General features: G+C 35.5%; 1 protein-coding gene across 1 annotated transcript in view; it reads right to left on the minus strand.

Annotated features, from left to right (window-relative positions):
- The window catches only part of TRHDE (thyrotropin releasing hormone degrading enzyme), a 398,446-nt gene that overhangs the window by 32,316 nt on the left and 351,992 nt on the right, over positions 1-14,138 (minus strand). Inside the window, exons 13-15 of the mRNA XM_019918769.3 lie at positions 12,150-12,297; positions 10,182-10,279; positions 9,608-9,715 (exon numbers count right to left, since the gene is read on the minus strand). Coding sequence (XP_019774328.2) covers positions 9,608-9,715; positions 10,182-10,279; positions 12,150-12,297 — 354 coding nt within the window. The remainder of the gene's footprint in view (positions 1-9,607; positions 9,716-10,181; positions 10,280-12,149; positions 12,298-14,138) is intronic.

Here is a 14,138-nt window from a genome sequence, read left to right on the forward strand (position 1 = left end):
TATTTGATGACTATGGAAGATCTTTCATCAACATTATCACAATATTGAGTAAATGTTATCACACTATCATTAGAAAGACTACCATGAGTTATTTTCATTTTGAGATAGAATAACTTATATGCATGAAATCAGTCCTAAGTCTTAATCACAAGGGGGAAAAATAAATAAAAAGGAAATGTTGATATTGCTGAAAGAATCTTCTCAGTGCTAATAGCAATGCTTATATTATTTTTGGAAAATGTGGAGGAAATTTCTTCTTTATAGTGGTTGGTAGTAGTTGCAATAAACCTTGTAATCAATGAATCTTGAATCCATCAGTATAACCTACTGTCTGTGAGTATGTAAGAATGTTTTGGAAGCTACAAATATTTTTGTTGGTGCTTCTGCTCTGGCTTAGTAAATAATAATGATTACTATTGTAAGTTTAATCACCACTGCTCCCTGTGTTGCCCATGTAAATCTATATTTACTTAGTACTTGTACTGTGATAAAGTCAGGCAGTTAAAATAGAGCTATTCTATAACTAATCAATAGGCGTATCTTTTGACAGATAACACAAAAGTTCAATAGTGTTATGCCTGAAATTGATAAAATACTAGGCAAACAATACTAGCATGATAGGAAAATTACTTTTGGCAGAAATGGGAGGAAAACCAATTATACTGAAAAGAAAAAAAAAGTTAAATTAAATCAAGTTATTTTCAAAAGCACACCTCTGTAAAAATTAAAATACCCTGAAAAAATACTATTGACCATTTGCCTCTATGCATGACCAATAATATAATATTTTTAAGTAAAATGTCAGGAAAAGCCAAAACAGTTGGGAAAAGGGAAATAAGTGTATGATTATTTCTGCATTTTAAATTAGAATATAAAATCGTTATTGCATTTAGATTACAAACTAAATGTGACTGTAAAAAAGTGAATAGAATTATGCACTTATATTAGCTCTCAATGCAATTAAAATCCCTGCTACACTGAAAAATAAATTAAAAACACATCCAAATTAGTTAGTCCCGCAAGTAGGTCATTCAGTCAAATATTTATCTGATGACGAACTGAACTGAGCTAGCATGTATTGAATTCTCCAAATGGCAAGGACAAGTGGTAGTTTCAGTGTGATTCCAGAGAAGCATAGGGAGAAGAGAGATTATAAAGTCCTCTTCTACATTTAGTTATAGCCACTCCTGAAGTAATCTTATACATGACCTCTCCTTATACAAAAGGTTAGTCAGGTAGTGATTGACTACTGGTTATGAAAAAGATTTCCAGTCTGACAAAAGAATTCACAATTGGATTAATTCAGATAGCAAGCCCACTTACTACATTTCACATATGGCTTTTCTTCTCCATAGCTTACCCAAACACTTCTATTTGTTAACATAGTCTCATCTTAGAAGAGAAATCCCCTTAAGCTTTGATGAAGGAGCATAATTAATTAACGGGGATTTTTGCTCTTCTCAGCAAATAAAAACAAAACCACCTGATGAACTGAAAATGAAATTATAAAACTTCCAGAGGATGTTCTTGGGTCAGTATAGAGTCTGCCCGATCACCTAAACTTTTGAAAGTACCAAGACTTTAATCTTGAGAAATGATGTTGAGGAAGAAGGCCATTTTTTTTAGGTGACTTTTTCTTTTTTGTTTTTAATTTTTATTGGAGTGTAGTTAATTTACAATATTGTCCCAATCTCTGCTGTACAGCAAAGTGCATCAGTTATACATATACATACGTCCACTCTTTTTTAGATTCTTTTCCCACATAGGTCATTACAGAGTATTGAGTAGAGTTCCTTGATTGAGTCACAGATGTAGAAAACAAATTTATGGTTACCAGGGGGCGAAGGGAGGGGGGAGGGATAAATTGGAAGACTGGGATTGACATATACACACTACTATATATAAAATAGATAACTAATAAGGAGGGCCATTTTTATACACTGTTCCTTCCTCTTAACATCTCCTTTCCCTCTTTGCCTACTGAACGTGTATCTTTCCTGTAGGCCTCAGGTCAGTTGTCACTCTGCAGGAATGTCAGCCTCACTGACAGGTCAAGTTGTTCTTTTCTTGTAAATCTCCCTCTGGTTCTCAATACACTAAAATCGTACAGTATTCGTACGACATCTGATTAGTCTCAGTCTACCCCATTGGACTGTCAACTTCAGGAAGGAAGAAACTGTGTCCTTTTGCTCATCACTGTATCCCGTGACTTTTAGCCTGATGCCTGTGATGCAGCAGTTACTCAGGGTAAATTTGGTACATGAATCAAGCACTGTTGGAGTCTGAATTAATACTGATTAGTCACATTAATAGATATTACTATGGAAAAGTCACTTTATTTTAGAAATAAAGCTGAAAGTTAAAAACCAAGTTGACTATGATCCAGCTATTCCATTACCCAAATGTGACTGGTGAGCTTGGCCCTGTAATGCTGCATCCATCACAGCGAGGGACGCAGCATGTTAAAGATCTTTTGTTTTAGCTTTAAAAAACTACTGAGGAACAAATTAATAATAAGACGTCGATGATGGTGATGATTTTGAAGATAATTGTGAATTATTCCAGAGGTTCCCAAAACAGTCTCCGTGCTGGAGTTATGCAGACAACAATTCATAATGAGGTGACTGGCCATAACTACTAAAATATAAAATATCTAGGGAAGAAAGGTGATAGAAGGAAAGTGTTTATCCTTTAAGGTTTTTTCTTTTTCCCAAGCATATGATAAAAGTCAAAAAAAAGTCCTTTCTCTTACTTTTTATATTAACTCCTGTCACTCTTCCTTCCTCAGTCATGTTCAAATATGTCCCCTTCACTTCATTTCCAACACCAGCACTCAGGGCCGGAAGTCTTCCCTGATCTCTCTGATCTGGTCAAATTCCTACAGGTCAGTCTCTTAGAACACCACAGATCTCTTCTTGGTTGCACTCACTTGAGTTTCATTTTTAGCTTTATGTGATTATTTTGAACAATTTCTGTCTCCCTCCTACACTCCCTCCTTGCCCCTGCATTCATCTTTAGGATGGGTAAGGGCACAGACCACATATTCTCAATGCCAGTCAGGTGGCAGGGGCTGGCATTGCTTGAATGCTGCCTTCCAAGTGTCTAGCACAGTGCCTGATACATCGTAGCTGCTCAATACATACTTATCAAATACATGAATAAATGAACATACCTCCCCCTTTAACTATATAATCAAAAGAGAACCCAAAGTGCACACATTGTGAGGAAACTATGATTTATGTGCAAGCACAGTGAGTGTGAAATTGTGGACTGTTGGAGCTGATGGAAGCACTAGAGATTTGTTCTCACTTTAGAAACAGGGTTGAAATTTGGAGCCATTAACAGACTTGTCTTAACCCACAGCTGCCTAATGACAAACTAGGAGCAAACCTAATTCCTCACCCCAGCTCACTGGAGGTTTGGGCAGCCCTGCCCTTTCCACTACTCCACATAGACTCCGTGCTGTGTTCACTCGTCTGCAACAGGACTACGCTGGTATCTGACCACTAAAATGGCAGATCTGGCTGGTATAACATTAGCCTATGAAAACTTATAGTAGGTCAATGTACAGTAAAAAGAATACAAAAAGGAGTGTAAAGAGCAGAGGTAATAGGACAATAACTTGGAAACATGGGCAATAAATTAGGATCTATGTTTTCAGGGAAGAACCGAAACACATACAGACCATAATGGAAAGAGCCGAACACATACAGACCATAATGGAAAGAGCCCTTTGTCCCTCCACCTTTACGTTCTCACATAAGTAAAGCAAATATTGATGGATAGAGAGCAGACACAAAGGAAAGGAGCTTAACTGGAGCTCTTTACACTATGAGATTAAAAAAACGCTATGGCTGGTGGAGGGACATGTACTGTAAATAGCAGCTGATTAAGGGGAGGAAAGAAAATGTAATATTTACCCAGAGGCCAAGACAGGCAGTATTTCTTAAAGCGGGGAGAAAAGGGCAAATGTCCCCCTGCTCCTAACTGAGAGTCTCTCTGGTAATGTTTTGTTTTTTATTTTATGTTACGGGTCACATCCTTATATCCTCAAAACTTATAGAGAGTTAAGTCTAATATTGAAGGCCTTCTATAAATGTCCTATTCTGTTCTATTCTACACTGTTCCTACTTTCCCCATCTAAAATTCATGCCACTCATTACTCGGGGGTGGGGGGGCGGTCAAAACAAGTATTCAATAGCAGGCAACTTCAAAGATGATTAATGTATAATTTCCTATAAGGGTCAGATATTATATAGGCATTCTTTTACATAACTCTCACTACTTGTTTGGTTGTTAGTAGTACTGCCACTTTTCAGATGATGAAACCAAGTGATTTTCCTAAGTTAATTTAGTTGAACAGCTGCAGTTTGATCATGGTGTCTTTGACTCTGAAGACCATAACCGTTCCTAATACCAACGGTTCCCAAAGTGTGGTCCCCAGATTAGCAGCATCAGCATCACCTGGAAACTTGTTATAAATACAAATTCTTGGGCCCCATTTCACCTACTGAACCAGAGCTCTGGAGGTGGGGCTCAGCACAAACTGTTTAACAAGTCCCCCCAGGGATTCTTGTGCACAATCAGGTTAGAGACCACAGGCTTATACAGTGTAGCATAAAACTTTTGCTTACACTCACTGCAGAGAGTACTTGAGTTCTCTTGGGTGTCTTTTTTGCTTTTTTTTTTTTTTTTGAACAAACATCTATTACTGATGTATGGAATTTGATATACCACCACAGAATTACCGGCAGTAGGGGTAGAAAGTAGACAGGCTAGGGACGGAAGCCCAGATCTGCCACCTATTGTTACATAATCTTGGCAAGTTGCATAACCTTTCAAAGTTTTGGATTTATCTTCTATAAAAATGAAAATAAAAATGATGAGATCAGGGCTTCCCTGGTGGCGCAGTGGTTGAGGGTCCACCTGCTGATGCAGGGGATGTGGGTTGTGCCCGGTCCGGGAGGATCCCACATGCCGCGGAGCGGCTGGGCCCGTGAGCCGTGGCCGCTGGGCCTGCGCGTCCGGAGCCTGTGCTCCGCGGCGGGAGAGGCCACAGCAGTGACAGGCCCGTGTACATCAAAAAAAAAAAAAAAAAAAAAAAAGAATGACGGGATCATGCACCAAAAGCACTTAGCCCAATCCTGAAATGTAATAAATACTCAATAAAATAGATATAGTTTTCATTATGATTATCATTGTTAAAGACAATAATATTGGTAACATTATAATTAATTGCATGAGTAGTGAAGCTTATTATTGCAGTATTATGTATGCTGCAAAGTTCCAGAGATTCTCCTCTACTTACAAATTTTATTATAAAATGGCCTTATTTTTTTCAATTTAAAAATGAATTTCCAATTAATTTCAATTCACTAAACATTTTAAATTTCCCACAATGTACAAGGTATTCTGCTCTTTTAGGGTACCTTTTAAGTAGGGTATTGATACCAGTTATCAATTTATATGTTAGGGAATGGATATCACCATTGAATACTGTTTTTAAAATTAAACACTTTAAATCTTTACTGTGTCTTGGCTTAAAGCTTTATTGGAAGATTGGGACTGACATATACACACTACTACATACAGAATGGGTATCTAATAAGGACCTACTATAGAGCACAGGGAAAATACTCTATAATGACCTATCTGGGAAAAGAATCTAAAAAAGAGTGGCTATATCTATATGTATAACTGATTCGCTTTGCTGTACACCTGAAACTAACACAAGACTGTAAATCCACTATGCTCAAATAAAAATTTTTTAAAAAAAGAAAAAATTGTATCTTTTCACATTATTTGAAAAATAATACATTATCACAAAATTAAGATCTGTGTCAATTGTGGACACATTTAACTTCAGGTTAAATTTTTATTCAAAGAAAATCGCATATTGCTCTATTGAGACCCCTGGACAGTTAACTGTACAATCTCAACAGTGCTTTAATACAGACAGTTTCAAATAATAATTCACTTGCAGTAAAAATATATCCCCTCTATTTTACTCAGTGAAGCTCAGACCAATTAGTTCTTGTTTATTTGCACCAACCAGTGAAAGAAACCAATTTCTGTCCCTTTTATTATGCTTTTTATCCATCCATACAAAAAGGCTTTCATCTTTTCTGTCTTTTTTTTTTTAGAGTGAAATTCTCAGTCCTCACTACCTCCTCTTGTAGCTGGTGTTTTCAAGATCTTTTTATCATTTGTATTGTTCTCTACCGAATGCTTGGTGATTTGTCTCTTTTCTGAAATGTGGCATTCTGCTGAACTTCGTCCCCAAACCACAGACTAACAAGACGGGAACATAGCTCAATCTGTCTGTATGCATGACATCACCATTACAATTCAACACACTGTAGCATATGAATATTTTAACAGGGCTCAGAATGTCGACTCATTCAATGTATCATCCACTGTAATTCTTGAATTTTTCTCACTGTTGCTACCATCTCTAGCTTTTCATTGCACATTTTGGTTCCATTACCCTGCCCTGCACCAACTTTCCATTCCATTTTCCTGAATCCAATGCCACCTATTCGATCTATGTCCCCAGTATATCAAGATCGGGCTGTAGAGTAACACAGCACCCCAGAGGTTGCAATCCCTGCTACTTCCATGACTCCTTGTCCTTTAGATTTATTCGCATAAATACATAGCATCTCTCCGACCAAAATTTTTTAGTATACAACTACATTACCCTTGGAGGGTTTTTTTAGATGATTTTTAAGGTTCCAGTTAAACAAAACCAAGCAAACAAACAAAGCTTACTGGTCTGTTACTTCAGGCACATTTAAAAAGAAACCTAGCCCTCCCCTTAATTGACTCAATTTAAGAAAGTTAAACTCAGCACCAAGAACAGGAGTACATTATTGTTTTATTATTGAGCTGTCATCCCCAAAATATAGATTAAACCTCTGATCTTCACACACAGGTAGCTCAGTAAGTATCATTTACCCTCCCTGCAGGAAGTCACTTGTGTATGCTGGGTCGTGTCATATGGTTGGTCAGTTGAGTAAACCTTAGTAAACACAGAGTTAGTTTCACTTAGCAGGTTTACTTGCCCAGTTACAAAAGAAAGCAAAGCAGGAGAATATAAAAATGATGAAGGAAATAACAAAAGAACCTTAAAATATTATTAGGCCCCAATTTAATTATTTTACCACGAATAAATGGCAGGGTTATCAAAACTGAAATGAGCTGACACTTTCATTTATAAGAGAATTATGGAGGTGATCGATGGTTCAAACTCACAAATCAAATATTGCTGCACTCCTTACACATCAATCCATGTGCCTTCCTTCTGTCTGGAATCTGCATCCACCCGCCTCACACACTCATACACACCTACCGCTGCCTCACTCAGCCCTATCAGCTGACAAAGTCCTACTCATCCTTCATGAGGAAGAATGCAGTGTCTCCAAGGCAGTAACCCCTCCCTGCTGTGTGTTCACACTCTGTCCTGTGCTTAGTTCTTGCTTCAAAGTACCACTATTTGTTTATAGAGCTGCATCTCCTATTCATTTTGAGCTCTGCCTCTTCTCTTTGACTTTTGGTTACCAGGTGCTATTGAGAATCACTCAATAAAATTTTGGTAAATGAATGAATTATTTTAAGAATAGCTTTTCCCCAATAGCTATATTTTTAAATGTAGAAAGTGATGTCCGGCTTGAATACTGTCTAGAGAAATTGTGGTAATGCAACGGTACAAGTTCAATTTTAATACAATGGCGAGAATATATGTGAGTATGGGTATATTCATGAAAGGGTTCAAAAACAGCTATCAGCTCTGAGAAAAGACTTATGCGTCTGTAGCCAAATAAAACAAACAAAGAATGAAACAAAAAACAAAGGGGAGGAGAGTTGAGACCACAATCTTCAAATAGCATATATCACCTTTTTTCCCTCAAATGTATATATGATTATATATCTTAATCAAATTTTGGATGTATTGGTTTTGGATAAATGTTTAAGTTTTCATAGCCTAATTAACGTGGTAGAACTGAATGAGGTGGCAAAAAATAGGAAAAAAGTTTTATAACATTTTAAGTCTAATATAATAATTTTCAGAAGACTTAGCAAAAAGGATAATCATTAGTCTAAGTTTAACAAATGAATTTGCTTTAGTTCTAAAGAAGAGTGATGAGGGATTTAATCACTGTCTTCAAGTGTATGATGGTTCCATTGAGAGATAATAGTGATAAAATATTTTCCTTCTTAGCTCAGAGTACGACTAAGACCAATTAACTTAAAGAGAAAACAGGAAAACTCTAGAGAAGGTGAGATGTTCTGATTAATTACTAAGTAATGCAGTGAAAGATTTCCCTCACAGACTTTTAAAGCAGGAGAGCTACGTTTTGATCTAGACTCAGGTACTAAATTTAAACTTAAACATCTCTCAGCAAGACAAATACCAATTTGTTCCATAAACAGATAACACTGTGTTCCATAAACAACACTGTGGCTTTCATGTCTGTGGTTCTCAATGTTCTTCTACAACAAGTCTCTTTCTCTGATGATGCTCATGGGGTCATCTCAGTCACTCATATGAGGGACAAGCCCCCTGTACCATGTAAAATAGAATCATCTGAACAAATTGTTCCCTAGCTCCTCATTCTTCTGATCGGACTCTCTTTAACACGGTGGACAAAGACTGGAGAGGAGTGATTATAAATTGCCCAAAGCGTAAAAAGAAATGTAATATAATGATCCTTGGAAATTCAAAGACACCTAAAAAGGTTTAGAAAACTATAGTAAGAAGATCACCGATCTTTGATTATTTCATACATTTAATATTCTTTTCATTAACATTAACAACTGACATTCAGTATAATATTTAAATTAAATCAAAAATAATACTATTAGGGTTTCCCTGGTGGTGCAGTGGTTGAGAGTCCACCTGCCGATGCAGGGGACACGGATTCATGCCCCGGTCCGGGAAGATCCCACATGCCGCGGAGCGGCTGGGCCCGTGAGCCATGGCCGCTGAGCCTGCGCGTCCGGAGCCTGTGCTCCGCAGCGGGAGAGGCCACAACAGTGAGAGGCCCATGTACCACACAAAAATAATAATAATAATACTATTAAATATTTTTAACCTCACATTATGTATTAAAATACTGTACTGTGAAATTCCAAGATACAAGTTTAAGGTTTCTGTCAAGGGTCACTAAAAGAGTAAAGGTTTTTCATAACCTTTTTGTTTTTAGGTTTTAATGTTAACATTTGCTATGCTACTTCATTTATATCAAAATGCTCACAGTTGTTTTATAAATAAATACCACAACCTTTCTAAAGAACCTTAGAGTTTGATCTAAATTTATTTTGTTCTCATGGGATAGCAAAGCTATCAAAATTTAAAATAAGGTGACACCCTATAGTTGAAGAATAAGTCTGGGTAAGAAAGGTAGTTTAAAACTACATAAAACATTCCAAAGATATGTGTATTGTGGCTTTCATGCTGTTGCTTTGTAAGCTGTGAACCTGAAACAAAGTTTTGCAGTGTTTTTTTCTTGTCTTGTTCTTCTCCAGTTGATAAATGAAATGCATCCACTGAGAATCTGAAAGCAGTATAAATCATATCAGAAATACAGGATTTGGTTCAACTTACCTGTTTCTGTTGCTGGAAATCCAATCTGAAATAAGCGTTGATGCCTGTTGGTGACAGTGCTTGTTGCCAAAACTACATGCTAGCATTATAACTTCTCTACGTAGCTCTCTGGGTATCATCAAAAGGAAAAGAAAAATTAACAAACAGTGTTAATATCTAGAGAGAAAAGGAAACTCATTACACTACATTACAGTAGATAAGTAAATAATCAGCACAAAATTAATTTTCAGATATGGAAATTCCATTTTGCTGAGCAAGAGATAACTAAGCAGAGTAGAAGTTATACATAAAAAAGTCTTCTCTGGAAACAGTACTATAGTGAGGGGTACGGGTTCAGATCTCAACTTTACCAATAGAGGCAGATCTTAAATTAAAACATGGCAAAGAAAAGCCTTTGTTCTCAGTACCAGGTGGTGGAAACTGTGCTGCCCATCAGAAGCCCTCCCAGGAGAGGGAAATGAAAGATGCAGAATGAAAGTAAGATCGTCTCATGCTGCTAAAGTCACAGTGGTTTTAGTGGTGTGTTACTGTACAGTTCTGGGGGAAAAAAGCAAGTAAGAAAATAAAACCATACTCATGTTGGTAGGATGCTTGAACAAGAGATCCATTAAAATTGGTTTTTGGCCAACCAAGCTTGATGTACGTTGTTGCAACTTGCTTTAAAATATATTCCTAAATGGGGAGTAGGAGAAATAAAGATAATACCATTTTCAAATCACTCCATGCTGACAAGTAAAATTATACAGTAAAATTAAAATATTTTCTAAATGAACCAACTTTGAAATATCAGTAAAATTATGGGCATGGTAATGCTCTATTATAATTTTATTCAACTTGATATTTCAAATATAGAAAATTAGTGTAAAATACAGTTGCAATGATGGAAGTCTACTCTTTACTTCCTACTGAACAATTAAGTAATTTGCACTATTAAATATTTGAGATGATGATTTTTGCAGAACAAGAAAAGTGAGGCATATTGATAATGAAACCATATATACATATACACAAATGTATGTAGATATAGTTTGTGAAAATGAGCACCTAATATTTATGTGTTTTATGTCAATAGACCATATTTAATGCAAAACTGTGCTATAAGCCCAGTCAATAGCCTAGCCTTTTTGAACCTGACGTACACAGAACACTCTTTAGTAAAATGATGTGGTATTTCAAAGTCAAAATCCATTCATCTAATGATATATTTAAATATCAGTAGCAAGGTAAGATATGCTCTCCTCACTTTAATGTGGTCCTTGGATTTTGTCAATGGAACGAAAGCACTGAAATTACAGTAAAAGCAATTCTTAACTTTTATTGAAAATGAGGTGTCTGACATGATATACTACTCTAAAGTGCAAATATATACAAAAATGTATTTTGCTTTACATAAGTTTAATATTGTAGTGTCTCTGTATTAAGAAGAAAAGAGAAGAGTAATAAGTCCTTCTCCAGCAGATAAAAATTATACCATAACTGTAATGATACATTTCCACGCATGTCTGTTTCAAGGGCTTAGACAAAACTAACAACAATGAACAGTCAAGCCAGGATTATTCCCATTAAAAAAAAATATTACAACAGAGGTGCTTTCATGTAGGTTTTGGATAAAATAGAAAGAAGCAACTCTTATGGACATCACACAATTTAGATGGCTCTAATAAACAGATTTCATGTCATAGCAATCTAGTCTCGAGTCATTTCAAATGTGTAGGTTAATTAGCAGAGCCCAGTATGTCATAAATTAGGATGATTTTATAAGACACAGGGCAGTCTTGAAATAACTAAAAAGAAATAAATAGTGCCCAAAGGTGACAGGAGTTACAGAGACATATTCTCATATGCAAAGCTTCACTGGTGATAAGAAATTCTGGAATCGAAAGCTCATTAGCAGTACTTAATCCTAATCTTATTCAAAATGATTATTACATTAGATTAGGTGGTGTCAGCAGTGCAATTCTGGTTTTCTAGTCTTCAAGCTTAGAAAATCTGGTCAGGTAACATTTTGGAATGTTTGTCATGTCTTCAGGTCTATTTGGATTATCTGTTGTTTGCTCTCCTATATCCCCTTGGACCCAATTATGAATGGGCTTTTGCCTCAGTGTTGATCTTATCCTTGTTAATTAAGGAAGTGAATTGAATTTACTATGTCCTTTTGGTTAAAACTAATGACTAAGAATCTTTACTGAAACTGTCTATATTCTGTGAAGATCTTTGGATCCCTCTCCCCAGGTTAAGTCCTTTGTGAACACAGAGCCCTTTAACTCTAGGGAAGTAAGTTTGAACTTTAAGGATGTGCCATGTGTATTTGTTCTTAAATTCTGAGGCATTTAAGCTTAATTGACACTTTTAGGCTAGAACAAAAAGTAGCGTGTATTACATTTCTTCTTCAACAATTTGCCATTGGCGTTGCACAGAAGATCAGGACAAAAATAGCACAAATTAGAAGGAACTAAAATAACTCAGGTCAGTTGAATATAGTAGATAATGAGAAAACAGTTTATCTTCTGAAAATAAGAAAGAAGAAAATATATCTTTTTACATTGAAGACATTGTATTTCTCCATGCGGTCCAGTAATTTATCTAGAGGATAAAGAGCTCGGCTGGCGGCGTGCCAAGGAAGAAAATCCTTCTCCTCAGACAGGTATCTGATAATCTCCAGGGGAATATTCTGAGGCAAATAGCCAGCTCTGCACAGCCAAAAAAAGTTAATATTAATTATATGCAGAAAAGACACATGATGATGCAAAAATGAAGATTTTACTTATGCAAATAAAAGGCAGAAAGCAAGATTCATCACAGTATAAAGAAGCCATACTCAGTACTATAAAAATAAAATTACTCACTTTTTAAATATAGTCCTACTTAGGATGCCAATGTCCCTTAATACATACACAGTTGGGGAGTTAAAAATTTGAATGAACACAAAAATATCAGAATGCATGTTTTTAAAAAGGAAAGAACTGTGGAATTTGAATAAATCAACTCTAGGTATTTTCCTTCACAGAAACATTTCAGCAGTCACAAGTAATTGAAAATAATTGATTACTGAAATGAAATTCTGGTTTCTCAATGCATTTTCTTTACTTTTCATGTAGCTCTGTATAAATGCTATTTAATCCAGGTTGTTTTCAAAGGATAATCAAATTAAAATAGCAATTTACAGTTTTGACTGTATCTATGTTACATTACCATACAAGCATTTTTCAAACCTTCCTGTTTAAAAAAATAAACGCTTTCTATAACACCTATGAAGATTAGAGTTAGATTTTAAGTCCAAATTACAAAAATGTTAAAGAAATAGACTCTTCCCGTTTATTATTTTCAATAGATGCTGTGTCACTGTGGGAACCAATGTCAGATTCTTTGGAAAATATGAAACTGTAGCTTTTTAAAGCTATCTGAACACATGCTGCCCACATTTAAAGAGGGTATATCCAAAAGAGGATCCAGAAAGAAGTGACTACATATAAAATCTACAGTAGATTGCATATAAAATCCTTGCAAATCAAAGCAATATAAATGACAATACACTATGTGTTTTGCTGATATTTTTTTTACATTAGTAATCAACTGAATGCAGACTTTTAACACAGGGGATAGGTAAACATGAAAGCAACCAAAGCCTGGTTATCTTCTTTACCTACATTTCATACCATTATTCTTTGTGGCATCACAAAATTAGATGGACCTTTTTATTTGTGTTTGGTAGAAGGTGGACAGGGAGAGAGCAAAGCCTTCTCTCATCTTCATTTCGAACAAGTTTGCCAGATTATTTAGTCTTTACTTGTGTGATAAGCAAAAACTACTCTAAAGACAAATATTAACTTGCAGCTGTGTTTATAATGTTCATAATAAAAACCAATTCTGAAGATTATTGGATTTAATAAATGAACGAGCATCACTCTAATGATTTTGGTTCACTCCTGGTATAAGATCAACCACAGTTAATGTCTGACATAAATAAGAATGATGAAAATAACCCCAAATTTCTACATTTCCATAAAATTTCCTAGAGTTTGTATGATTTGGACTCCATCTAGATTTGTGCCGCTTTTCTTGTACAGTTTCCATTTTATACATCCTTGCAGAAATAGCATGAAATTAGGCTACGGCAGCAACAACTAAATAAGAAACTGCATAGTTTTGCTAATGTAGCACCATAATAAAACAGTTAACTTTTGCTTACAAGGGTTTTAAAAGTAATGATTTGGTTTTTTTCCTTAAAAGTAACACAGCTTCCAGTATTTCAGATTTCATAATTTGTTTCCCCTGAACTTTTAATTCTAGATATTCATTAGCATGGTGATTATAAATTTGCCTCCTCTAAAATTATGTAATCCCTATGCCATGGATTATATAATTTTCGAGTTGAATAAGATTTATCTAGAAGCCATTATTCTTTTGTTGAGGAAACAAGAAAAATAAGGTATTAGAAAAAAAAGAATCTTTAGTATGTAGCTAATTTATTAGGGCCCTTCAAGTAAGTTTGGAAAATCAAAAAAGGTGTTTGGGTCTATTTTCTCACAGA

The sequence above is a fragment of the Tursiops truncatus genome, chromosome 11 (assembly GCF_011762595.2).
Source record: "Tursiops truncatus isolate mTurTru1 chromosome 11, mTurTru1.mat.Y, whole genome shotgun sequence".
Classification (NCBI taxonomy): domain Eukaryota; kingdom Metazoa; phylum Chordata; class Mammalia; order Artiodactyla; family Delphinidae; genus Tursiops; species Tursiops truncatus.